Below are 25,356 nucleotides of genomic sequence, written 5' to 3' on the forward strand. Positions count from 1 at the left end.
GCGTGGGCAGAGGGGCATGGTGGGGGCCGTGAGACATGGCCAAAGCATTTCCGGGGGTCCCCAGCTAAAAACATTGAGAACCCCTGGGTTAGACCTACAAGGCACTTGTTGGACTGCAAACAAACTGGAAGGCAGATGAAATAAACAAACATTTACAAAATCCCCCCCGGGTGACGGGAAATGTCAATTTACCACACGGGAGACCAAGGTTCGAAACCAGGGGTTTACACGTGGAGGGAAGAAGGTCTAAATAAGTAGTGATATTTCCATGAATTCTGCTGCAAGGATCTCTTTCTCACGTCCCTTCCCCCACCTCTATTTGCAAAATGGCCACAGCTATTTTGGAGACGGCATGCTCAAAAAATGTACACTTGCATGCATGCAGACTCGCGCACAGGGGTTTCCCTGTTAAACTAATAACAGAAATGGGCCTGCAATGAGTCACTCTCTTAACAAAGTAGCACTTTTCTCACTATTAGTCTGCATGGCCAGCTGTCTGTATGATTACATGCCATGAAAGATGTACTGTACAAGATATAATGCTTATTCTAAAGATACAAGGGACCAGCCATATGGATGGTCTGGACCCTTTCCTGCTGAAAATATCTTCAGCTATTTATAACCTCTCTTTACTCCAGTCTGTTGCAAATAGACCACCATTGTGGACTACCACTGGATCTATATCCCAGGGTATGTCCACACAGATTCTTAGTAGTACCCCAGGGCATGTGCTCAGTCAGTTCCCTGCTCTACTCACTTCTCACTCCACACAGCTCAAAACGCTGTCAGAACGTTTTCTGATGACAAAGCCATCATTGGCTTGATTAAAGACAGTGACGAGATTGCCTATAGACTAGAGGCCCTTACATTACATGGCCGGTCTGTCAGGACAACAACCTCAGCAATAAAATAAAAAGAGATTATTGCGGACTACACAAAACTGCATGCAGGGAGCAAACATCCCTCTTCACACCAATGGGACTGCAGTGGCGAGAGTGAGCAGCATTAAAGTTCTTTAGGGTTCAGGTCACATGGGCAGTAGCTCTTCTTCCTCAGCAGGCTAAACGGTATGGAGACTTCTAGATCTAATGGACCCACATACCGTCAGTATACCGACAAGTATTTGTCCCTGTGTGCCTGCATTAAGTTTTCACCAGCTTACACAGCTCGAGGACAAAGAGAGAGGCGGTGTCCTCCAGGGATGCTTTGTTTGAATGTACAGCAAAATCCTGAGTGTTAATTTAACTGTGACCCGCGTGGGTCCTTTCAGGATTTCGCAGTGTGATCTTTATGGTTCATCACTTCGGAGAGAGAATGAATACATTTTTGCAAGCAAAAGCAAAAACTGCTTTTAACCTTCTCCACTTTTATAGCCAAGTCGCTGCAAACAATCATCTCTCCCTGGAGACATCTGCATCACAGAGAACAAGTAATTCACAGGAGAACAGAGAATGGTGTCAATGTTGGTGTTGGATTTAAAAGATCACGTGACTGTATTTGCTTTGATATGTGAGCCACAGCCACTGTGCAGTGCACACGTCTCAGCTGTACCAGTACCTGGGGGAAATGTGTATACATGTATATCTGGAGGCGAAAATACAAGCGAGTCAGGAGATTTGGCAAGCGGGGGAGTATGATCACAGGCTGCCTATGTGCACACTGATGAAAGCTGGATAGCCGAAACGTTTGTCCTTCCTTGTAAAGACATGGAGAATAAATAGAAAGTTCACTCACTCTTGTCATTCTGAGTGCGACCCAGCACTTTTGTCTATAGGAAAGCACTTTGAATATCTTTTGGCATTTCAAATGTGGCTTTGACCCCAAGTCACACAGAAACAGAAATTGAATTGGGGCAGAGAGAGAGACACAGAGAGAGATGTGATGAGCATCTCACCTCTATCTTTCCCAAAGTAACAGTAAGAGTATTGTTCCTATCAGAAGATTAGGTATGTGATACTGAGCCTCATGGCCCCAGTGGACATGTGACACTCATTTGACTGCGTTGGAAAATGTCGTCTTCTCATCCCTCTCGGTTATTCCCTGTGTGTATGTGTGTGTGTGTCTGTGTAGCCTTTGAATCCTGAATCAAAATGCCTCGCCATGGCATCTGTTACTGCTGATATACCGGCCGTAGCCAATTGGGTACAGAGGCCTTCTGGGAAAAGAAAGGTCACTGCTTTGACCCTCAGCTTGCCCAGTCTGTGTCAAAGACGCGTGTCCCTCATTAAGTCACTTAACTCCTAAGCCAACTGAGCAGCCATCTGCTGGGTTAATGCAGAAAGGTACTCCCCCGGGGGACCTTTCCCTCTCCTGAAATGATGAACTGAGACAAGTTCAAGGGCATTGGTTTCTCACCTAATAGGCTAATACCCTCCCAAAATTTGACATTATCTTAACAGTTAGTTTGCATTTTGATGCACATGCCGGCTGACAGTCAACCACCTGCAACTTGTGGATGCTAATTGGATGTTGGCAGGAAAAACAATTGTAAACATTGCATCCGCTGCTCTTACCACTGTGTTGTTTCTCTCCCGTCACCTTCTATTCTCATTTTTCACATTCTATTCTCTTTCTATTACGTATTCATCTCAGCGCCCAAGCCAGCCGAGTTCCAATAAACTTTTCACTCCATCTAAAGTGCTGTTCCGTATATCTATTCTGCCCTCCTTCCTCCTCCATGGCTCTCCAGCATCCAGCTACACCAATTCACAACAGCTCGCTATGGGGACAGGACAGCCATTAGACCGGGCTACACTTGCACACGCATGCTCCAAATAATTCCACATTTTTTACACATCTTCCTCCGTATTCTGCCTACGACAATAGCCACTTTCTGCAGCCTTACTGTACTTCCTCCATGTACAGTAAACATAACACTGCCTAATTACGCAACACCTTTTACCCAGTGCCTAACCACTCCAGAGAGGAGAATTAGGGACAAACTGATCTCCATGCTGGCTAACCCCTCACATCCACTCTATGGTGACTTACAGGACAGAGTGAGCACCTTTAGTCGTAGGCTCACCTTCCCTCCGAGAATCAACACAGAGCGGTATAGACTCTCAACTTTCCCCCCCAATGCTCATGGTCCTGTGTCTGAACTTTGGTCTTGTTGTGATCATGTCCAGTTGTGTCCAATGTGTTTTTCTGTCTGTCTACATTATGGCTGCTGTAACGTATCAATTTCCTTGCGGGTATAATAAAGTACATCTCATCTCTCATCTCATCTCCAATGCACAGCAATGTGTGCCCCTATGCATGTCTCCATGTATGTATGCCCATTTCGGTACAGCAGCACACAGACACACACACCCGTTGACCACTGCACACTACGGTAGTCGGTATGGTACAGTACAATACACTATAATACAGTAAAGTACGGTACACTACAGGTACAGTACGAATAGTACGGTACAGTATGAGCATTACAGTACACTACACGACACGACTACAGTACGGATACTAGAGTACAGTACCATGCGGTTTTGCACTTTGCTACTACCTGGATACATGGTGACAAATTACCTTAATATTCAACATCTTTTATTTGCCATTGCCTATGCTTTGTTCTCCTGATGCAACATAAAATTGCTCCTCATTACTGTGTCACTGTCAATGTTCATAATACATACTGTCATATTCTGGATGTAATTTCATTTTACTACTATTCAGCCTTTCTTACATTTCTTTGCATGTTGCTACGGTACGAACACTGTCATACATGACAATAAACTGTGTCATTACACAACAAACAACTAATTATTTCCAACTACTTCCCGTCTGCATCTACAACCAATTCTCCATGTGCATCAATCACACTCATTACTCACACCAACACCTTCCTTGCTCACTACAATTAGCAGTGCAACATTGCAAGGGTGCCTACGACGCGTGGCGCTAGAATCGAGACGGGCCGGTCGAGTTACTAGTCTCTCCAACCAGAGAGAGAGAGAGAGAGAGAGAACTTACAGAGAAATAGAGAGGCAGATAAACACAAGTGGAGGATTTGCTAGGCTCTGTCGTGTACTACGTGTAACATGGGAGGGCTTCTGTTCAATGATAAATTCCACCCACCATACCACCACCAACACATCAGAGTTGTTTTACACACATGCTCGTGCATGTTTGCTTTCGTTTGTGTGGGGTATACGTGCGCGCGTGTTGTTGTGCATTTGCTGCTCCCGCCGTGCCTGAGGGTGAGGAATTTTAAACCAGGCATCCAAGGAAACTGATACCACAGACATATTTTGAATATTTATTTCTTATCAGAAGTACGGGTATCAGGGTGGGAGCTGTGACTGAGTAGGTTAGGAGGAGGATGCAGGGAGATGGGCTAGCTGGGGAATGTGTTCAACACCCTCTTTCTCCTCATGTCTGAGCAGCACAAAGTACATGAGCTCTGCCTAGTGTTCATCCCCTGAAATTACATGGAAGATAATCCGGCTTGAACACGGTTGACAGGAGCAGGGTGTTGTGTGTCTTATACAATGTTCAGTCTTTTAGTATTTTAGAGTGCATTGTGCTCTGCTTTCAGTGCCCACAGAGATGGTTTAACTTTCCTCAACTCTTCATCAGGTCATAGAGTGAGAGAATCAAAACGTGACACAGATTTTCATTTGACTGTATCTCTCCTCTCACATCCCCTGCTCACTGGAACAATGGAGTTGCAGTCAAGCTCATCCTTGTGATCCTGGGTCTCTGGAGTCCCAATCCCTTTTTTCCCCCCTCAGTGTGAAAATGTAGGTCGCATGCACTGTGGCTCGGTGGGGACCGACTGTGTTTGTTTGGTTGTTTGTTTTCACCATGAGCAGCACTGTCAGATAAATGAAGAATGCACTTGAGTATGTACAAATATAACAGGAAATAGGATACCTTTTTTCCCAGGCTTCCTCCCATTAATGAGACAATTGACAGCTTGGGGAGATTTGAGTGGGAGTTTCCCATGTCTGCTGTCAGCACTCAGCTGACTGGCCCATTGTCTGTTCTGACATCTCCATCTCCGTTGGGGCCGCGGTGCCACCAAGGGCCTGGAAGGTTCTCCCTTATCCTCGTTACTCGTGAGCTGGGTAGGTAGGGGCGGGCTTCACAATTAATGGCATAGATGCTGACTACAGCAAATTCTAGAGGTGCAAGGGGCTGCAGTTTTATTCTTGGAGGGGAAGGTGTTTCAGACAGCTTAGTGAACACGATATTCGTACAAATCAAGTTGCACGTCAGGGGGAAAATAAACATGCTTTCGTTTCCTGAAGTGAACAATTCCAAAGTGTTAGGCTGCCCACCCCCTCTGACACATTTCAGATTTTCCTGTAAGTGTCCACATTGCATTATTGAGGCAAACGATATGATGCTTCTTGCCAACATCACAGCCCCAAGTCAAGATCCTCACTCAATTCAATAGATTGCATCTCTACCCATCTAGTTATTCATCCTTGTGTCAGTGCATCCAGTGTTTACAGCTGGGAGAGGACTAAGCAATGAGAGAGAGAGATGGAGACGTTGAGAGGGTGGGAGGCGGGGTGTTAGGAGAAACAGGAGAAGGGCTGTTTAGAATGGAGAGCGGAGTCTTATCCCTCAGACACACGCGCACTCTGATCCCTGGAACACAATAGAGTGAGCTCCCAGCGCCCCAGGGGCCAGGCTACAAATAATACCCACAATGCAGCGTGTCTGTGACTGCAGGAATTCCCTGTGGCCACACTGGGTCCAGCTAGTAAAGTATCGTGCCAGGGAAATAATGCCGGACCACAATGCCAACCTATATGGAAGCCAGCTCCTGGTCGAGCCTTGAAGGACTAATTGCTAAAAAGAGGGCCATTCAACCCACCCACTCCCCATTTCAAGTCAATCCATTGATGTGTGTCCAACTCATTTCAGACTTTCTTGGCAACTGTACACACATTATTTTCACATTTTAAGGCAATTTGCTGCCTCTATTATTCATAGAATGTAACTTATAATGGGTGAGTAGGCTGGGACAAAAAAAAGAAGAAGAGAGAAACAAAGAACAGATCAGGTAACCGTCTATGGATATGCCTGCAGAAATCAGACATGTGTGACCTTCAAGTTAGAGGACAGATGTCTCCCCCCCCCCACTAACACGATCATGCTGCTATGACATAATCACCCGTTGATGCTTCAAAGGCGACAGCAGTTTTGTCAACAAATACAAAGACTAGACTTAACGGACAGAGCTGCCTTGTCTCTACTCTACGACATTGTTTTGCAACTTGAGCAGACACAGCAGGCTTGTCCTAACAGTAGTAACAGGGATGCAAGTCATGGTGGCTCAGATGGAGGCGCAACAATAACCGCTCTCACAAAACTAATAAGTCCCGGGTGTCACGCCTTAAATAAAAGAACAAGGCACACACATACATACACACGGTGGAGTTCACCACAGCCATTCCCAATGCACTCGTCTTTTCAAAACAGCTCTTGATGAGGGAAAACTGGGAATTGATCCACACGAAATAAAAGAACAATCACATCAGCGCTCCTCTGAATAATTCATAGACATTGTTTGAGCGGGAGGATACTGCATGCAACAAAAAAAGAGAGCGAGGCCCCCTCCAAAAACAAGGCTGTGCTAGATTTTGTAGTCCTGGAGGAGGATCGGGTGGGGGCAGGGTGGGTGAAAGGAGACAGACATGGAGATAAATAAACAAGCAATTCATTTCAACTGGGTTGAGCATTTGTGCCTGATAATGGCTACACAGTGCCACGCTATGGAGCAACATGGAATTGCCGGCAAGGAAAATACTATAGACAACCAAAGTAAGAATTTAGCAGATTGTTTTATTTAGCCAATATAAAAAAGCTACACGGCTAAAGCAGCATTTACACCATCAGTGTCGTACTTTGGCACCGATAACTGTTCACAAACTACATACATAAATACATACAACAGAAACATGTCCATTCCTTTACTGTGGAGAAAAGCTAAACGCGCAACATGCGTAACAGCTCGTGCATAAATAATGTAAAGAAAGTGAAACCCAGATTTCAAACATATACGTATATATACAAATATATACAGTATATAAACCCACAGTATATAAACCCACACACACCCCTGATGTTCACTGTTAAAGCTCTTGGTACCTTCAACCAATAAAGGTATAAAAAACACAATAGGGCTCCAGTGTGCTGAAAAGGCCTCTTTTTATTATCCCACTTATCAACCCTAGAGGTAGCTACTACTCCATCAGTAAAAGTGCTCTCCATACGCATCGCTAGCTGGGAAGTGTCTGGACCAAGCATTAATTGTTACACAATATGTGTGGGTGTGACCGTTGGGTATATATTAATAGTTCTAGTGGCCTCTCTGATATGAAAGAGGAGCCCCGGTGATGCCTGGTGAGATCATCAAGGTTAACTTTAGCGCCTGCACTTGCTGTACTTGCACATTGTGGCACGGGGGACCCATGACTCTCAAAAGGTCTAGGGGTCAGTAAGCCTATCCGTCCTAATCTGACCGTACATAGCTGCTCTACATGCTTGCATAACCATGATTAGAGTGCACGGTGTACCGTATATTCCCTGATTCAAGGTTAACACTTTGCTGGGATTGCTGATGGATAGCGAATATGTTCAACTTACACTCATTTTGGAATATACTGTAGAAAAGCATTTCAGGGATTTGTAACCCAAAATGTGTACATGCATGCACACATGATCACTGGCGATTGTCAGCTGAGCTGCACAATACAAAAAATCTTAACAGATGCACCTTGGGCATACAGACCGGCCATATTGCAAAGGCACTCTACAGCGACAGAATAATAACTGTCCCTATGCAGTTTTCCCATAAGTGTACCAACTTTCTTAAGAAATGTGCTGAGTGTTGGAGAGACACATTAGCTGGTTGAGCAATTGCACTGCTGTGTGTTGTACACCTATGTCTCTCCGGTTTACTAGCCAATCAATCTGGAGCTTGAGCGAGAGGGATAGAGGGTAGTTGTAGTTTATAACAAAATAAATAATAATCAAAGACTTAAAACAAATGTTTGGTTGGGCCTGAAACGTGCATGCAAGTGTGTGCCAAACGATGGACACACTTGCCATGTGCTACATGAGGGATATTGGTTGATACACTCAACCCGCTCCCACATGTGTGTCTTTCCGGCACACAGACCCCCATCCCACAAATCCAGTGTTTCCGTCACCTGGCCATTCCTTATTTGGTCTTTGTCCTGCCCTTCTACGAGTGGTACATCTCCCATTCTCTTCCTCTCCGCTGTCATCCCACCTATCAAATGTTGATCTTCTTCAGCTGTTCGTAGGTGAGGAAGAACTGGAGGTAAGCCGGGTGAAGGAAGACACAACCAAGAAGAAACCATGATGTGTAGTGGGATACTCTAATCCAACAACTTTAGTAATCTTATTATGTCAGTCAAGAGGGATGCTGAGGACTTATAGACTCACCTACAATCTGACAAAGGACCTCTGCCTTCATTCACACTTACCATAACTCTCGATAGATATTTTATCTCTACTCTGTCGTCACTCTATCCCTCCTCTATCCAGGCCCTACTTGTCTCGCTGTAGGAGAGCAGGCTTTGCGCCTATAACCCGGTTATATAACAGAGTTAGCCTGCGTTAATCTTTCTCAATTCAAGCATGGCTTGGAATGTGCAAAGCCCTGACTTACAGTATGCCATGTAAATAACGACAATTAACTGATCGAGGACAGCACATAAACAAAAACTTTGGATCAGCTGGAAAGGATACAATGATGTTCCATGGCCCCAGGCGGAGCCAGTTGGGGAGGAATCCCTTGTAGAGTGCCATGAACCCCTCTGACCGCCACGTCTAGATGGTGAAAATCAAACGCATGTTAAAACCAGGAGGAACACATCACACAATGCCATGTTTAAGCTGTGGCTGGAACATTTGTGCAGCTTGTAGGCTACAGCTACAGTACACAAGTAAAGAAGCTTCATGGAGCAGCAGTTATTTATATTGTATGCTAAAATAAGTTAGTTCGTTGTGATTGATATAAAACAGGATCAACAAAAGTACAAAGTCTGGAACTAGTCAAGCAAGACGTTTGTCGGTGCAAAACTGATATTCTTGTCAATGCAAAACTGACGTAATCAGTTTTGTATATTGTTTTTATATATTTGGAAATACGAAATGTTATAATTTTGATCAGCACTCTTCTCATATGCTTCGAGTTATTTCAGTTCATATACCTAATGATTGTCACTTTATGATCATGAGTCTTTCTTCTTTTGTGCAGAGATGTCTTTAAGACCCTCTTAAGCCCAGTCTGACACTCTACTGCTAGCTATCGGTCTCAGTGTGTGCGCGCAAGAGTAACCCTGCCTGTAGCCGAGAAGGCTGCAGGCAGGGGGAGGGGGTAGTAGAGATATATTTAATATTTAAGAGACCAGGGTTTGAATCAGTGTGTGTGTGTTTGTTCAACCTGTAGTAGACAGTCCAGTGTTCCCTGATACAGCGCTGCTCCCCTCTGGTTCATCATGCGTGTCCGTACCACGTCGACTGGGTTGGAAGCCAGGGCTCCTGCTAGGCCGCATGTAAAACTGGACCTGGGGGGCAGAGACCACAAGACAGAGACTGAGCTCATGTGGAAAGTTAACACAACACACTTTGGCCCACTCCTGATGCAGGTCTTGAATATCACGGTTATGTAACCGTAACGGCGCCTGAAAACGAGAGATAACTCCAATTGGATTAAAGGGTTATTTAATAATGGGTTAGAAATAAAGAATTGAGCAAGCGGTAAAATCCTGTTAGAGATCACTGTGCTTCCAGGCCTCAAAACAACTTGCATACAGAATGGTAGTAGGAAGATCAATCATGGTGAGTTGGAATATTCTCAAAGAAAGAGACGAGACTGAATAGCAAATAATTCCTCATCAACAGACACTCTTCCCTGGTTATATCGACACAATATTTCAATTAGTTAAGAAAAATAAAAGCTAACAAATCATATCCATTGTATGTGTCAACAAACCACATTTTGCAGATCCAAATGGAGCAGTATTAACCACGTCACTTTCGATAGCTTTCTCCATTATATGTGCGTTTAATTTAGTACTGTGCCTCTTAAGTTCTTACTAAATACAACTGGAATGTCCAATACCAAAGATTTTCTTCTATAGCAGTGGGGATTTGGTGGGTGAATTCCAGGAGTCAAAGTGTGTATTGTATTCTGCCCAGACGCCACATAACTACAGTGTTATCTTTAGAAATTCGGTCACAAACAAAGTTACTCATAAGGAAGCTAGTGCTTGGCAGTGCTGCCATCTTCTGAAATGAGTTCTCTGTAATAACTAGGCTCCAGTATTGTCAGTGTAAAGGTCACCTACACAAAATTAACACCTAGCTTAGTGCAAAAAAAAGAAAAAGGCATAACCCTTTTACCCTTCACCCTGCCTTGTAGTGTCTACTCATGCACTGCCCTCACAGGGAATTCACAACCAGTGACATCAGAAAGAGCTTATGCTTGGGGATGCCACAGGCTAGCGAGCCATGTACAGTAGTAAGAGTTAAATTGGACTGGACAGTCTGGAGGTGGATGTGTAGGAGAGTTTGAGGAGAAAGTTGAACGCCATCCTGATAAACCCCCTTATCGCCTCTATGATGTGCTAGTGGGGTTGAAGAGCACATTCAGCCACAGACTCAACGTCCCCCAGTAGACCACAAAGATACTTTGGCGGTCCTTTGTGCCAGTATAGCCATCAGGCTTCACAACCTAGCCTGTGACCGCCCAAATGTTCCGTTTTGTTATTGGATTACCTACACCTGTTTGACTCTGGCACATTTGCACGAGACTACTGGGATATACACGACAAAATCATGACAGATGCCCGTTAAGGATAACCGTTTCATGGTTGATAGACTGAATAGAATATACTAATTCAATTAACTGTTGATATACTCATTAAATTAACTGTTGAGCGACAGTAAATATATTTTCCAGTTACCCACTTTCAAAGGCCAACTGACACTGTATACATATATCAGTCTCATACCCATTGTTATTGTACATTATAGTATAAAACTTAATATAGAATATGCATTATGTTAACTGAGGAAGACCAGATATCTAGGGTCAGACTAAGTCTATTTATTTTATTTGTATCACTCTAATCTTACCTATGTTTAATGCTAACTTCCGCTCTCGCTAAGACACATGATATGAATATTTCCCCACAGGGAGCAATCATATGACACTCACACGAAATGTGTGTAGACGTTGTCACCCATGTGACCGGACATGATCAGGTGCTTCTTGGTGATGTCATAGACCGGTAGTTCCACCCCGACCACGATGGCTGCCCGCTGAGCAGTCAGAGAGACACCCTGTACAGACAGACAGAGACAGAGGCAGCAAGGTGAGCGCAAATAGAGCACATCCGTAATATTGTGTGTACACAGTATACATGGAAATGGACTGAAAATGTTGTGATGTTTAGGTATTATCATTCTAAACCTATGTTGCTGATGTTCTACATACAGCCGACCAGCTGAAGAAATCACAGATTGAAGCTTTGATCTATGCTTTTATGACATTTCTGAGACCATTCAAGTTTATGGAAGATGCTTCTACACAGGCATTCTGTTGCTAGTTTGACCATTTCAAATACTCTTTCAATCTTAAAATAACTAATATCCGAGCTTGTAGATGGCCCATTTTCGGTGAACGACATACTTTCAAAGAAGACATGCTGGCTCGTATGGAAACCAAATAACTGAAATCAGTCGTGGTCACTAAGAATTTGCATCCATGGGGGTACACACACACACACACACACACACACACACACACACACACACACACTTACCTTCCATAGTCCCCTGGTTCCCTCCTGCTGATAGATGTTAATGAAGTTGCCCATCATGCTCCCCTGTATGACACTGCCCTGTGCCTGCATGCGGATCTGGGAGAGACAGATGGAGTTTATTTGTGCCCACGACGACTGATAACCGGGTTGTATTAAATTATTCAACCAGACAACAAGAGAACACATAGTTTGAGAGGAAGGCTTAGTGTTGCTCAAAAGGCAAAAAGATGCAAGCCCATATGTATATTACTTTCCAATGTTCAGAACCAAATAGACCAATGTAGACTAAAAACCTCAGTCCTGTGGATTTGCAATAGAGTAAAATGCTACCCCCACATACCAGGCTGGTAGTGGTCGGATGCCATGTGCAACCCAGCCTGAGGAGAATCCGTGGCTCTGAAAGCCAGAGATGAGCACATGACTGTTTGGCAGGAACTCGCAGTGGCCAAAACACAATGTTCCAAACTTGCAGTTGCATCTGTTAACCCTCAACTCAGGACAGGGTCAGATTCTCTGGCCAGAACACCTTGTTAAATCCCAGACAGACTAATCTAGAAATATTCCACAGATGGTAAACAGATAGCAGCAACACTTATACCTGCCAATATTATTTAGATTATAAATATTTATATATTTTTAAATGTCCATAAAATAGTTTCCATTGTTGAATTGGTGCGGTCTGGCCCTTAAACGCATCACCTATTACTATTATTATTTTAAGTATGAAATTATTAAAATGTCTGTCATTTGTCATATCATAAATAAATATAGATTTTTGCATGTTCAATGCCAAAAAACACAACTAAATCATATATCTGCTTTTATTTGTGCGACAATTAAAAGTCAACATAAATTTGGTAATCGTGACAGCCCTACCAACAGTGCCCTTTATGTCACTAGGCCGGTAGGCTCACTACCAAAGACCCAGTGCCTCCCTGCTTGACACTCAGCATCAAGGGTTGGATTGGGGGTGGGAAGTGAGGACGCTGGCGTCGACTGTTCGCCGCTTCACCTCCCAATGTATGAATGAATGAACCATTGTAAAGCGATTTGAGTAGGCACGTAGTGCATAGAAAAGCAATTCATTACCAAAACCACACCCTCATAATACAGTAGCTTGTAACATCAGAAGTGCCTTACACAGCATGTAAATCTTGTCCCAACATTCCGCCTTGTTGTTCTGTGTATATTAAGAAAAATAAGTACAGACACGGAACACTTCTTTGTTGTGCCACCTTCAAGCCAGTAGCGCTGGTACTCAAGTCACTGAGCCGAATCAACATCTGTGTATAAAGGACAGCCAGCAAGGTGGGACAGGGGTGTGACGGTGACCTGTAAGGTCTGAATATCTTTCTACCATGAACCGCTGCCCGCTTTTCTTCCATTTCTCCTTTAATGTATTTGTGATTGCCCAACAAAGATTGCAACACATATTTCCACTACCCGTCACAACCTGCTGTCATTAAAAAAATTGATTTGATGGAAAAACACAAAGCTCTTATTTTGTGAGAAAGACAGTCCTGACTCCTGACCTTAGTGGCAGCAACAGTTTGAAATCAATTAGCCTACCCTAAATTAATAACACTTAATTCCATTGAACCAGTATTTTATCAAATTACATACGCAAGCCAAATGTAGCCCACCACACACCGGCTGCGTCCGCCACGCGGCGGACACAGCCGCCTCCATTATTTTCAATGAACCTATCGCACACCGGCTCCGTCCGCCGCGTCGCGCCGCGTCGCCTGGCGCGCCGATAGAACCAGTTCTATTTTCCAGGCGGCGCCGTGCGGCAACGCGTCGCGCCGCAAACGGTCGCACCCGGTGTGTGATGGGCTTCTGATGGTTATGTCACGTCAAGCTGCCGACGGTATTAATGACGTCTCTTCTTTACACCTCTATTGTAGGATCTCTGTATGAAAGCGACTAGGAAGGAAGTAACCATTCCCCGCCAGGCACCCACCACTGCTAATGCAGTTCCAGAGAATTGTACTGTGACATAGTGATGTGTTGGTTCCCAGGACACATTTGGACACTTAGTCTTGGTTCCCAGGACATTTCGCCACTGAATGTGCACTCTGTCTGAAGGGGACTGTTGTGCTGTGCTTTTGCCTGTCGTGACTACAACATTCCAGCTACAGATACAGAAAATTACACTAGTTAACCTACTCCATGGCATTCTGCTTGCAGTCTTGCACAATAACAGACACAACTCAACAACAATGTTGAGTGTCAACAAGTGGTGGTGGGGGGGGGGGGGGGGGGGGGTACAGACCATATCTTAATGCCATCACATGCACGCCTACATAGTGTATGTGATTAATATTAATTTAACTTATGTTTACTGATGTATACATGGTAGGAAACATGTTTGCATAAGAAATCACTCGTTTTTTTGCTTAGTATGGGAATGGCATGAATTATAGAAACTGAAACTAAAAGTAGGGATGCACCGAAAGGGAAATTCTTGGCTGAAACTGAATACCGAATATAGGAAACAGTTGGCCGAAAACCGAATATCCGAATATGATTAATATTATACATCTTTTTTCCTACCATTGCTGTCATGGCCGTACCTTAAAGCTACCTGATTTATGGCAAAATAAATGGTTATGGCAAAACGTAACTTAAATAATAATCACTATTATGGGTCCATAAAACATTTATTCAGCCCTTTTTAATGCATTAATTGCACATATTTTTTTATATTTATATATTTTTTGCGGCCGAATATTCGGTGCATCACTAGTTAAAATAGTATGTTTATACAGAGTAAGTACAGAATAAATAATCTCTCAATCACTTGGTATTAATGACTGACACAATCCTGTATCTGAAAGGTCAGAAATGCAGTCCTTGCAACCACAATGTTTCCAGCCATACAGGTCTAGTCCAGAATGCCACTTAAGCACTATATACTTTGTTGTACAACAAATAGCAAAAATTGTTGACCTACAAGCTTGTAGATGTTTGGAAAATTTGAAAGATTTAGAAAGCTTTTGCCTATAATGCCATGTTGAAAGTGGTTATCACTTAACATACCTACACCTGCACAGTATAATTGGTATGAAGTGTAACTGAATATCGCTGTTTTAGTATCCTCACTTAACCCATTAACCTGAGTTTGATTCTACAAATGTTATGTTAACTTAAATAATAATCACTATTATGGATCCATAAAACATTTATTCCGCTCTTTTGAATGCATTAATTGCATACACTATTCGGTGATATATTTTCTGCCTATTTGGGCCGAAATCGAATAGGCCGAAAATGCATTTTTAGCCATTTTCTGCGGCCGAATATTCGGTGCATCACTAACTAAAAGTTTGCCTTGAGCGAGTATTACCCTCTTCTGCTTTGATGGTGGCTGAGGCATTGATGCATGCAGATACTGGCAGCAGCCCTACTGAAGGTGTGTGGTGAGGTGTGAGCGAACCTGTTATGCAAAGCAGCCATTTGGGGTTCCCGTTTACTTGGCTCATGACTCGAGGGGGAGTCAACACACGTTCTAGTACCGCTACGGACACACCGTGCATGGAAAACTACTACTGGAACATTGTGGTGTCTCGTGTAGCGACAAAAACACCACTGAACAATGGGGATATTGTAGTATACTCTCTTGTTGCCTGTGGGTTAGCTTACCTTCAGCACGTCTGTGGGATTGGCTATAGTAGAGGAGATGACTCCGGACAGAATACCACATGCCACATTAGTCAACATTGTCTCATCTGAGAGAAGAGAAGAGTACGAGAGGGCACAACATGAATATTTCACCTTTGCAGACATTTATTAACCTTTATCATCTTCTAGATAGCTTTGTTTCTATATACAAAGAAAAATAATTTCATACACTCTTTAGTCTTTTATACGTGGTGTAAACTTGTGATGCAACACTAAACTGAAGGTGAAATTGAAAACAAATAAAACAGATAGGCAAACAGGCAGGCAGAGGCATGCATTATTAAAATGGCAACTGACTGACAGTGAAGGAAATAGGTCACACATTATGTTTGCTCTCCTTAATATGACCTTTACGTTGACATAGGCTAAGAATGTGTGAGGCCCTTGGGTGCTACATTTAGCAGAGTACCTTCCTTTTATGCTTAAATTAGGACAGCTGATGACTTACTACTGATAAGAACCTGTTAATGTGTGCATGGTCAGCACTCAGCAAGCAAACGTGTGTGTGTGTGTGTGTCTGTCTCACCTTCAGGGTTGTCAACCAATAGTCGCTTGAAGCTCTGGTATGTGCCAATTTTTATGGTCCCATATGATGCCTGCCGCAGCATGGCAGGAGCAATGCTGTAAACAAAAAACAAAAAAAAACATTATAGATATATAGATAGATACTAAAGACAGAGGCAGTACAGGCAGGCAAAGGAAAGGGGGGCGACATAGCCGCAATTTGCAACTCTAGAGTAGCCCATAACATGTCTACGGTGGATATATATGAAACAAACGCTTTGCAGATTGGAAGAGGATAATTCAAGCTTTCCCTACAACTGCAATGTTGGCGAGTTGTGTCATAATACAAGCAAATTGCAAAAGCAAATTGGATGAATGGGAAGTCAATGGAGGGTATTGCAACTCTAGATTCATGAGACTGGAACTTCTCCAGACACGCCTGTCCACTGTAGGTGTGCAGAATTACTTTTTTCTTCTAAACTCCCATTATAAAAACAACCTACTGTAGAGTTGCAAATGGGGGCTAGGCATAGGCGGCGGGTGCATAAGGCTAGGGAAGGCTTAGCCTTCCCAAAAATTATGCTGGGTATTTTTTTTAATATATATAATATATGTGCGCAGCATTATAGAAGGCTATTTTGTGTGTGTGTGTGTGTGTGTGTGTGTGCGTGTGTTGTCGCTGCCCCCTGGTGATCGCTGATCGGATATAGGCTATACATACAGCAACTGGCCTAATCAGCATATGATTGACTACTATTGGTATGTCTCAGCTGTAAACCTCGTCCTTCCAGTCGCTTTGTAGCAAAGAGTAGCGCGCGATGGTTTGTTTTGGGGAAACAGCAAAACGCAAAATGTCTTTTTCAAGGCTAAGATAAAGTAGCTTAATTCAGAAGAAGAAGCTGTGAGTCGGCTGTCAGAACTCAGTGCCCGCACGGTTCACAGTTCACACCACTGCAGCAACACTGACACGTTCAGCGGAGTGACTGCTGTCTCTGTGCCGTCTGTGAAGAGCTATGAGCCGCGACTACCGGAGGGGCAGCAACACCGCCGGGTAATCTACACTGACTGACTCTCGAGACTTGAGAAAAAGACGTCCAAAAGTCGTTGGCTGTATAGGCTAATTCATTGGTAAAAGTATGCTAAATAACTCATTTTTAGACCATCTGGGAAATAAATAAATTAATAAATCCGCGGCGGCGGCCTCGCTTCGCTCGGCCGCGAGAGTCCCCCCCCCAACGCAATTCTATAGCCTACCCAAAGGTAAAACGCACCCGCCGCCTATGGGGCTAGGGGCGACAGAGAGCGAAAGACAGAAATGGGAACAGACAGGAAGACAGAAGGGGGTACAATACAAAATAGAGATACAGAAAGGAAGACAAGGGGGGTGCAGGCAGGCAGAGATCCCCTTCCACATGAAGTGAAGCAAGCAACAGAAGACAGAAGTGAACCTCACCCCGAGTAAAGTGCTCGGAGACCCTCCTCGCTGCATATCCTTCTCATGGCATGGACCATGCCTCTGTAGCGGATCTCTCGGTATTTACTGTCGCCGACCTGGCCTTGAACTTGGAGGCGCGTCTTGGTCAAATCGATCGGGAACGTTCCTGCAAACAGAACAAACGGTATCCAACCATTACTAAATGATTTACATTTAGAACGAAGCTAAAGCCTCTAAATGTAAGTGGATTAACTGATCATAGCATAGACAGGCCTATCCGGTCGGGCCACCCCCCACCAACAACGTTCTACCGCTCACTGTACCACTACCACACAGTACTCCATTCACACATACAGCATCGACACTCACCACACTCGGCAGTAACCGAGGCCAGTCCGCCGTAGACAAACGGTTTCCAGTTGCCGTTCGACATTTCCTCTCGCCTCCTTACGCTGTTAGTGAGATTGTTTGCAGGGGAACAACAGACAAAGGTATTGTTCTTCTTCTTATTGCTACGATTCCGCGTCGTTTCATAAACTACCGGCCGGCGTTGGCACGTTTTGTGTGGTTCCTTCCAGCCCTCTCTACGTACATCCTCCAGCAGCGTTTTGTGTGTGGAGACTGACCAAACCCCCTTCACCCATTGGCTCCGCCCACATTCCAGTTGCGAAGCAACACATTCCGTGCTCCAGCCTGTAGGTGCACACACACACACACACACACACACACACACACACACACACACACACGTGTTATTTGTGTAAAAAACACCAGTTACTATAGTTTGACTTCTTCCAGAGTGTAAAGAGCTACCTGCCTGCCAGCTACTGACCTGACAAATTATGTTGCAAATAATTTACAATGTCAGGCTGTTAGTTTCCTGATAAAATGTGCCTTTTCACTTTTTAATGAAGTAAATGTCCTTGAAATGCAACACTCAATGATGTGGCCAAAGGATTACACATAGGCCTATCCATTTTTTATTTTTTTTAAGATTTATTTAATGATAATGCAGACATCATCATTTTAAAACAATGAATTACAGAATCATGATTTTCAAGACAAACTAAAAAAAGAAGACAAAAAACAGCTAAATCAACCCCCCCCCCCCGGACCCCCCCCCACTCACGCAAAGGCCTATTCATTTCTATCTGCACTTGTAGGCCTACGTGCTGGTTACACACAATTCTATCAAATGCAATTATACCACACAAATATTTGTATTAACTTCTGCAGTAATATTGATAGTTATTTTTTTTAAGATGGTCTATCACAAAATCCAGCCATTCTTAGCCAGAGCAATTTACAGAGTGCAAGATCAGAGCAACGGTCACAAACCCTAGTCAGCAAACAAAATGGTCAAGGAAATAGAATGCAAAGAAAAACAATTACCGGTAAGTGCTATAAAGTAACCACAAATACCCAGAAAACATCAAACCTAACATCTGACTAAACAGCACTGTTGTGTTATGTTAGGTATAACTGGCTGCATGTAATGGGGATTACATAATCATGTTATGGAAAATAAGTACACACATAATCAGCCCTGATTACTTGGTGGAAAAGGTGGATTGAGTGATTGATTGATTGAATTAACAGTTTGCAAAACGTACAGTGGTACGGTAACAATGATGTTTAAAGGATAACATAAAAATCCATTTTGGTCCTGTGTATTCAAATCATCAAGACATTTAAAGACACATACATTTAAAGACATACAATATCAACAACACTAGGGGAAATATACAGAATGTATGTACATAAAACATGGGGGGGGGGGTCAAGTTTCTAGTGTCAAGTTTAGACCCGTTTTTTGCTAATTGCAACTGGTGCCCTTTTATGGCCGTTTTGAAGGAGAGTAAGGAGTCACACACTTTTTGTTGGTAGTGCATTCCACATTTTTAACAACAGGTTGTCCTGACCTTCAGATAAGCTGATGTCTGAGTCTAACAGACCAAAACATTGTTGCGCTCCTATTAAATAATTTTCTTGCATTTGAAGACGTGTGCAGGAGTTTATTCTTTCAGTACGTTGGGGCCCTCGCCTAGCTGGGCTTCTCCTACGCACCAGTCGCCTTTGTAGGTGTGCAAAATACTTGCTTTTTAATGGTGGCAAAACACATTTAACCCCATGTGTGTGTGCCAATTCTGGGTTGAAAGAGATCAGTGGAGCTGATCTCTGGTGTTGTGCCTGTGCCTCTTGTTATTGAAGTAGTTTGACAGGTACAACAACAAGGTGGGAACTGTTGTAAGTTGCTGCACTCTGACCAAGGGGATCTTTAGTGGGATCTTTAGTAGTAAAATTTTTCTGTTAATTAGGTTACTGTTACAGTTACTGTACTTTTATGAGCTGTTTTTAGATTGGGCATTTTCATGTGCAGTTCTTGCAATCTAAATCTATGTAAGAGACAAGTAACACTGTCTTCCTGTATCATTGACCCTCAATTTATTGCATCCATTCCTATAGCTGTGACATCATGACATCAGTAGAAATTATTCAGCTATATGTCCTTCCAAGAGGTCGCACTGATAAATCATCTTGCGGCTACTGTAGCTTGGGAGAAAACAATGAGTGGTTTTTAAATCCTTCACTGACTTCTGTGTTCACTTCAATCTGATATTAGCTTTAGATCCACTGGATTGGAGGTGGGGTATGAGCTTAATGCTGATTGATTGAGGCTGTGAAGGTCACCGAACCTCAACACAACATTGTTTGGCAGGGTTAACCATTATAGATGGATTAAAAATTAATTACAATTAATTTGTGCACGCACACACACACACACACACACACACACACACACACACACACACACACACAAGGCGTGACAGATGGACGGACTGACAGGTTTTGCAAGTTTTCATAGTAGGCTAATCTGCGATCTACGGTCGCAACAAACATTCAATCCTACCTGGAGGGGAGAGAACAGATGGTGGAGGTGAATGGAACACCCCCTCCCACCCCCAAAAACTGAATCCATTCTCTTTGGATCTAATAGTAATCTCAGCAAGGCAAATGGCTTCTTGGTTAGAGTTGGTGACAATTGTTATCACACGTAAAGATGAAATTACCTACCTAGGTTCCATCCTGGAGTGGAGGCTAATCTTTCCGGTGATAAAATGGCCACCAACGTAATCAAAAAAGTCAACCAAAGAACAAGATTCCTTTACAGGATCTCATCACTGGTCAACAAAAACACCTTGAAGACCTTAACAGGAGCCCTCGTACAAGGTTTCTTTGACTATGCATGCACCTCCTGGTACCACAAGGCCCTTAAAACTAGGCTCCAGACTTCCCAAAACAAACTGGTCAGGCTCCTACTTTTCATATATTTTTTTTATTTCATTTCAGTTATGGTTTTACATGATTATATTCATTTTACATATTATTATTTTTACATATTCCATATCAGAAAAGAAAAGGAGCAGGAAGAAGATAAATCTTATTTATACCTGCCCCTATCAAAATAAAATAAATAAAACAACTAACCCTAACCCTTACCCTCACCCTAACCCTAAAAAAAGAGAACAACAAGACGAAATAACATAGAGCTCAACAAGAGAACAAACAAAAACAAAAACAACGCTGAGGGAACAAAATAACACTTATCTAACCTTCTAGTTCATATTTTATAATTTTTTCCTTTTTAAACACTTTCTTAAACTGAAACACTGTTGTACAACTCTTCAACTCCTGGTTTTGTGAATTCCATAACTTTATACCAGTAACAGAAGTGCACATTTGTTTTAGTGTAGTCCGGGCGAACAGATGTTTAAAATCATGTCTTCTTCTATGGTCCTCATCCTCTGAGCTAAACACAAATGACTTCTGCAACTGTATTGGTAATGATCTGTTTTTCGCTCTAAACACCCCCCGAACCCACCTCACTCCTGCCCACTTTGACAGGCTGGAATGGCTTAGGGTCGACGACAGAGTACAGCATCTTGCAATGGGTCTGGTCCACAAGATTTGATACACCACCAAGATACCCATGTACCTATACTTCCCATACTTCCTTAATGTTAACGAAGTCCACACCCACAACACCAGAGGGAGTGCAATGAACCATGTAGGCTACAACCCAGATTCAGCACAAACAAGGGACTAAATTATTTTCGCTCCTATGCCACCAAAATGTGGATCGCCCTACCAACAGTCATTAAGACATGCAAATCCCTTGACTCCTTAAAAAACGCTCTCAAAGGGCACCTACGGACGGCTGCAATTCGAAACTGGCCCCCGTAAAATCTGAATCCCCCCCAACGCCACCCCCCCCCCCCCTTTTTCCCCTCACTGTATACGTTTCTTTTCCCTTTTTACCTCCTTTATGATGAAATCCTGTTCTGTTCTTTGACTATATAGAAGTGTCTAGCTGTACGTCTCTAAATGTTTTGATGAATTGAACATGGTGGACCCTCTTGTAAACAAGTGCAATGCTTAATTGGCCACTCACAGTTAACAGTCTTTGTATTGAGTTTGTGCTTGAAATGTACTGTAATTCTGCAAACTGTTAATAAATATTTCAATCAATCAATCAGAGGCAAGTCAGCCTACTTTGTAAATTGTAACTGCAGAGGTGCTGTTGGGTTCTATATCAATTCTACACTATCACCACTAGAGGTCAGGATGATACCAGTCCAAAATTCAGACGCAGCCTACCAGATCGGAGCCCTGCAATCTGAGAACCCATCGTCAAAAAATAAAGGAAAAACAAAAACACTAGTAAAAGCGCCCTCTTTTTTGTTTGAGGTTAGTCAACAGTTCGTCGAGAGACTAGGAGGCCTGTGATGCACTAGGTCTTATTTAAGGACAATATGTTTTTTTGTCCTTAAATACCTGATCTTACAGATGCACCACTACCTTAATCCATGTACAATGTTTTGTAAATCCATTCAGGAATTACGGATGTACATTTCCATATAGGCCTACATCTAGTTTTTCATTAACATGCTCTGTCACTATCAAATAAACAAACTTTCAGATATAATTTCGTGTCAATCTTTATCACTGTAAGGTTGTCCATACTTTTCATTGTATTGTTAGTAAGTGCTTTATTTGTTTTTAAAGCAGTGGTTATATTATTATATAAGTACAACGGAGTACAACTCAACAGCAGCAAGATCTTAAAGTGAGGAAGGCACGTGCATGGAGGGCCCTGAACGGCATGGCCAGCAGCGTGTATGGAACTACAACCTCCCCCGTCAAATCAAACTCAGCTTCTTCTATATGGAAGAGTAGAGTCTGTTCTCCTATACGGCAGTGAATGCTGGACCCTGAAGCCAACCCTGCAGAAGTCTCTAGATGGGTGCTACACCAGAATGTTGCGTGCAGTACTTAACATCAGCAAGAGTACACTACACATGTTACCAACAAGAATCTGAATATGATGGAATGCCAAGGGTGAGCAAGAAAATAGCAGCCAGGACCCAGAAGAATGAGTCTAGCAGCACACTACGATGGAGGGCTCGTCTGAGGGCGACCTAGAGAGACAAATTAGGCTGCAGTTCTGGTCCAGGTGTAGCTCTGGTTCCATATCGAACACCAGTACGACCTCAGCTTTTGTTCAAGAGAAGGTCATTAAAACTGTAATTTGTGTAATTTATTATGACAAATGAACTACGTACGCTTACTTCAGTTATATTTGGGATGTGTTCAGCTCTAAAACACCTATGCAGGACTCTGCCCAAACCCCTTACAGTGTTATTCATAAATAACTGAAGCACACATCTTGTACTCTGCAACAATGCAACACTGCTGCTGGTATCTATAGCGCAGCACTACATACTCCATAGTAAGGCTACTGCACACATACTTGCTCTGGAAAGGTATCAATACAATATTCTGCTAATTCTCTAAATACTCCACCACACCTGCCTACCATGGCAATTAACTATAACCCTATTGAAATAGAATTGTCAGCTTTCAGATTAGTTATTATTCTTCATTAATTTAATTTACAGTATACATTTTCATTTAATTTTAGATTTGTATTTTCAAATTCCTTTGCTTGACTTATTGTGTAAACACAGAGGGCAACCTATTAGCCTAAATTGAAATCCTTCTATGTGTAGGCTAAAGGTTCTCTGACAATATTATATGGTGATACACTTTCCATCCAAATTAATCATTATACGTTTTCCCGAGGAATGTTTCTGCTGTGGCTGTGCTGGCCCCCGGCCACCACCACTGGAGAATAACATAGCCTAGAAGACATGTCGTTTGTGCACTTAAGGCTTACAGAGGAGAGTATACTCAACAGAATGTACAGCGCGAATCCATGGATAGTTCTTCAAGAACACAGTATTTACTACTGGTAAATACCTCCATTTGATCTTATCCCACCATCAGATTTGTCCTTCCACACTCTGCTCCCAGTGAAGTAGCCTAAAGAATGCACACATGTGACTACGAGACACTCACCTATGGCATATTTATTATGATCATATGCTAGTTGTATTGTTTGATTAATGGCTTGGTTATGGGTCACTAACCTTCCTATTGCCATTAGTTCATTATTAACGACCAAGGAGCAAGAGGAGACGTGCGTGACGGCATATGCACATGTGTGTGTGTGTGTGTGTGTGTGTGTGTGTGTGTGTGTGTGTGTGTCTGCCTCCGTGTACATGGGCTGCACACACAGCATCCAGGGCGGAAATAGACGGAATGGAAATATTGCGATTTTATCTGAAACCAATAAGCATATGGGGAAGTGTAGAGCATCTAAAACGGTCACATTTAATACGGTGATTTGTCATGAAGAGCCAGGTGCCACAGGGCTGGAAGGAGGAGAGAGGGGTGAATATATCTGTGTTTGTTGACTCCCCCTCTGCGTAGAGAATGCTACAGGCGTAATGAATAGAGTCATGTTGCTTTGGAGGATTTGGTCTACTCTACATTTGACTATCATTTGTTTTGGTCTCTGTGGCGACAGTGGCAGAGTCGTGATATGACTCACTGCAGGCTTAAATAGCGAATAGGGCTTCGTTGAAGGAGCTGTGTGTCAAAATGTCATACATACATACATTACAATACATGATACATACATATATGAGTACATACTGTACATGAGTAAACATATAGGCTATGTATTCGCAACATGTGACTGTAGTGTAGAACAACAGTAGCCTTTTGGGGTAAAGTCGTGATTTTATATAAAAAATGTGGTTATAGCCTATGTCACAATCCCAATGTTTCGCAGCACTGATTGTTTTTTCCTCTGTACTGTATGTGGGGATGTTATTGTGTCAATTACTGTAAGCAGGAGAGCTTGTTTTGCGTTCACTTTGAGTGACAGTGGGGACATCTCACTAATGTTGCTATACACTGGTGTTTGTGCACTTGCATCTCTCCACTCAAGTGTATAGATGATGGGTGTGTGTGCGTGCGTGTGCGTGTGTGCGTGTGTGGAGGACAACACAGCATAACGATCCAAGATACAGCACTCTCAATTACAGATTGAGCAGTTACATAAGTCTCTGTGAATTGTGTTGTAGAATGTAGACACACAAGCACGTACACGCACATGTACGCACGCACGCACACACACACACACACACACACACACACACACACACACACACACACACACAGAGCCATTTCACAGTTTCTCAAACGAAAAGTAGATTTAGATGTAGATTTAACTCTTACTACTATTACTTACTTAACTATTACCTGCACTCCCTCCAGGTCTAGAGGGCTATGAACACCATACGCTCTGTAAGCAGTGACAAAGTGTTGATGGTGTGTGTGTGTGTGTGTGTGTGTGTGTGTGTCGTGTGGTATAGTCCAGGGCAGGGAGGAAAATGACAGAGAGAGAGAAGGATGAAAAGACAAAGAAAGGGAGATGGGAAGGAGGAGGGAGTGAGATTAAAGCATTAGCTGCTTTTTCATGCTAAGGGGCTTATAAACACCCACATGTAC

At 43.0% G+C, this 25,356-nt stretch overlaps 1 protein-coding gene across 1 annotated transcript; it reads right to left on the minus strand.

The window, feature by feature from the left end:
- Positions 1-6,775: 6,775 nt before the first annotated feature.
- Positions 6,776-18,045, minus strand: LOC308325547 (kidney mitochondrial carrier protein 1-like). The gene is made up of 9 exons (XM_080778073.1): positions 17,806-18,045; positions 17,455-17,602; positions 16,024-16,118; positions 15,459-15,544; positions 11,814-11,909; positions 11,207-11,331; positions 9,428-9,551; positions 8,731-8,811; positions 6,776-8,293 (listed from the first exon to the last, which is right to left on the minus strand). Exons 1-9 carry the CDS (start codon positions 17,867-17,869, stop codon positions 8,252-8,254), a joined length of 861 nt encoding a protein of 286 aa, XP_080634199.1. The 5' UTR covers positions 17,870-18,045; the 3' UTR covers positions 6,776-8,251.
- Between the last annotated feature and the right edge of the window lie 7,311 nt (positions 18,046-25,356).

Source organism: Protomyctophum bolini, assembly GCF_963924005.1.
Source record: "Protomyctophum bolini genome assembly, chromosome: 12".
Lineage (NCBI taxonomy): Eukaryota > Metazoa > Chordata > Actinopteri > Myctophiformes > Myctophidae > Protomyctophum > Protomyctophum bolini.

Excerpts from the sequence above, each read along its gene's own strand:
- LOC308325547 (XM_080778073.1), bottom strand. The coding sequence starts at position 17,869 with ATGTCGAACGGCAACTGGAAACCGTTTGTCTACGGCGGACTGGCCTCG. Across the intron at positions 16,119-17,454 it reads CTCCGAGCACTTTACTCGGG|CATTGCTCCTGCCATGCTGC; the intron begins GTGAGGTTCACT and ends TTTTGTTTACAG. Across the intron at positions 11,332-11,813 it reads GAACCAGGGGACTATGGAAG|GGTGTCTCTCTGACTGCTCA; the intron begins GTAAGTGTGTGT and ends CTGTCTGTACAG.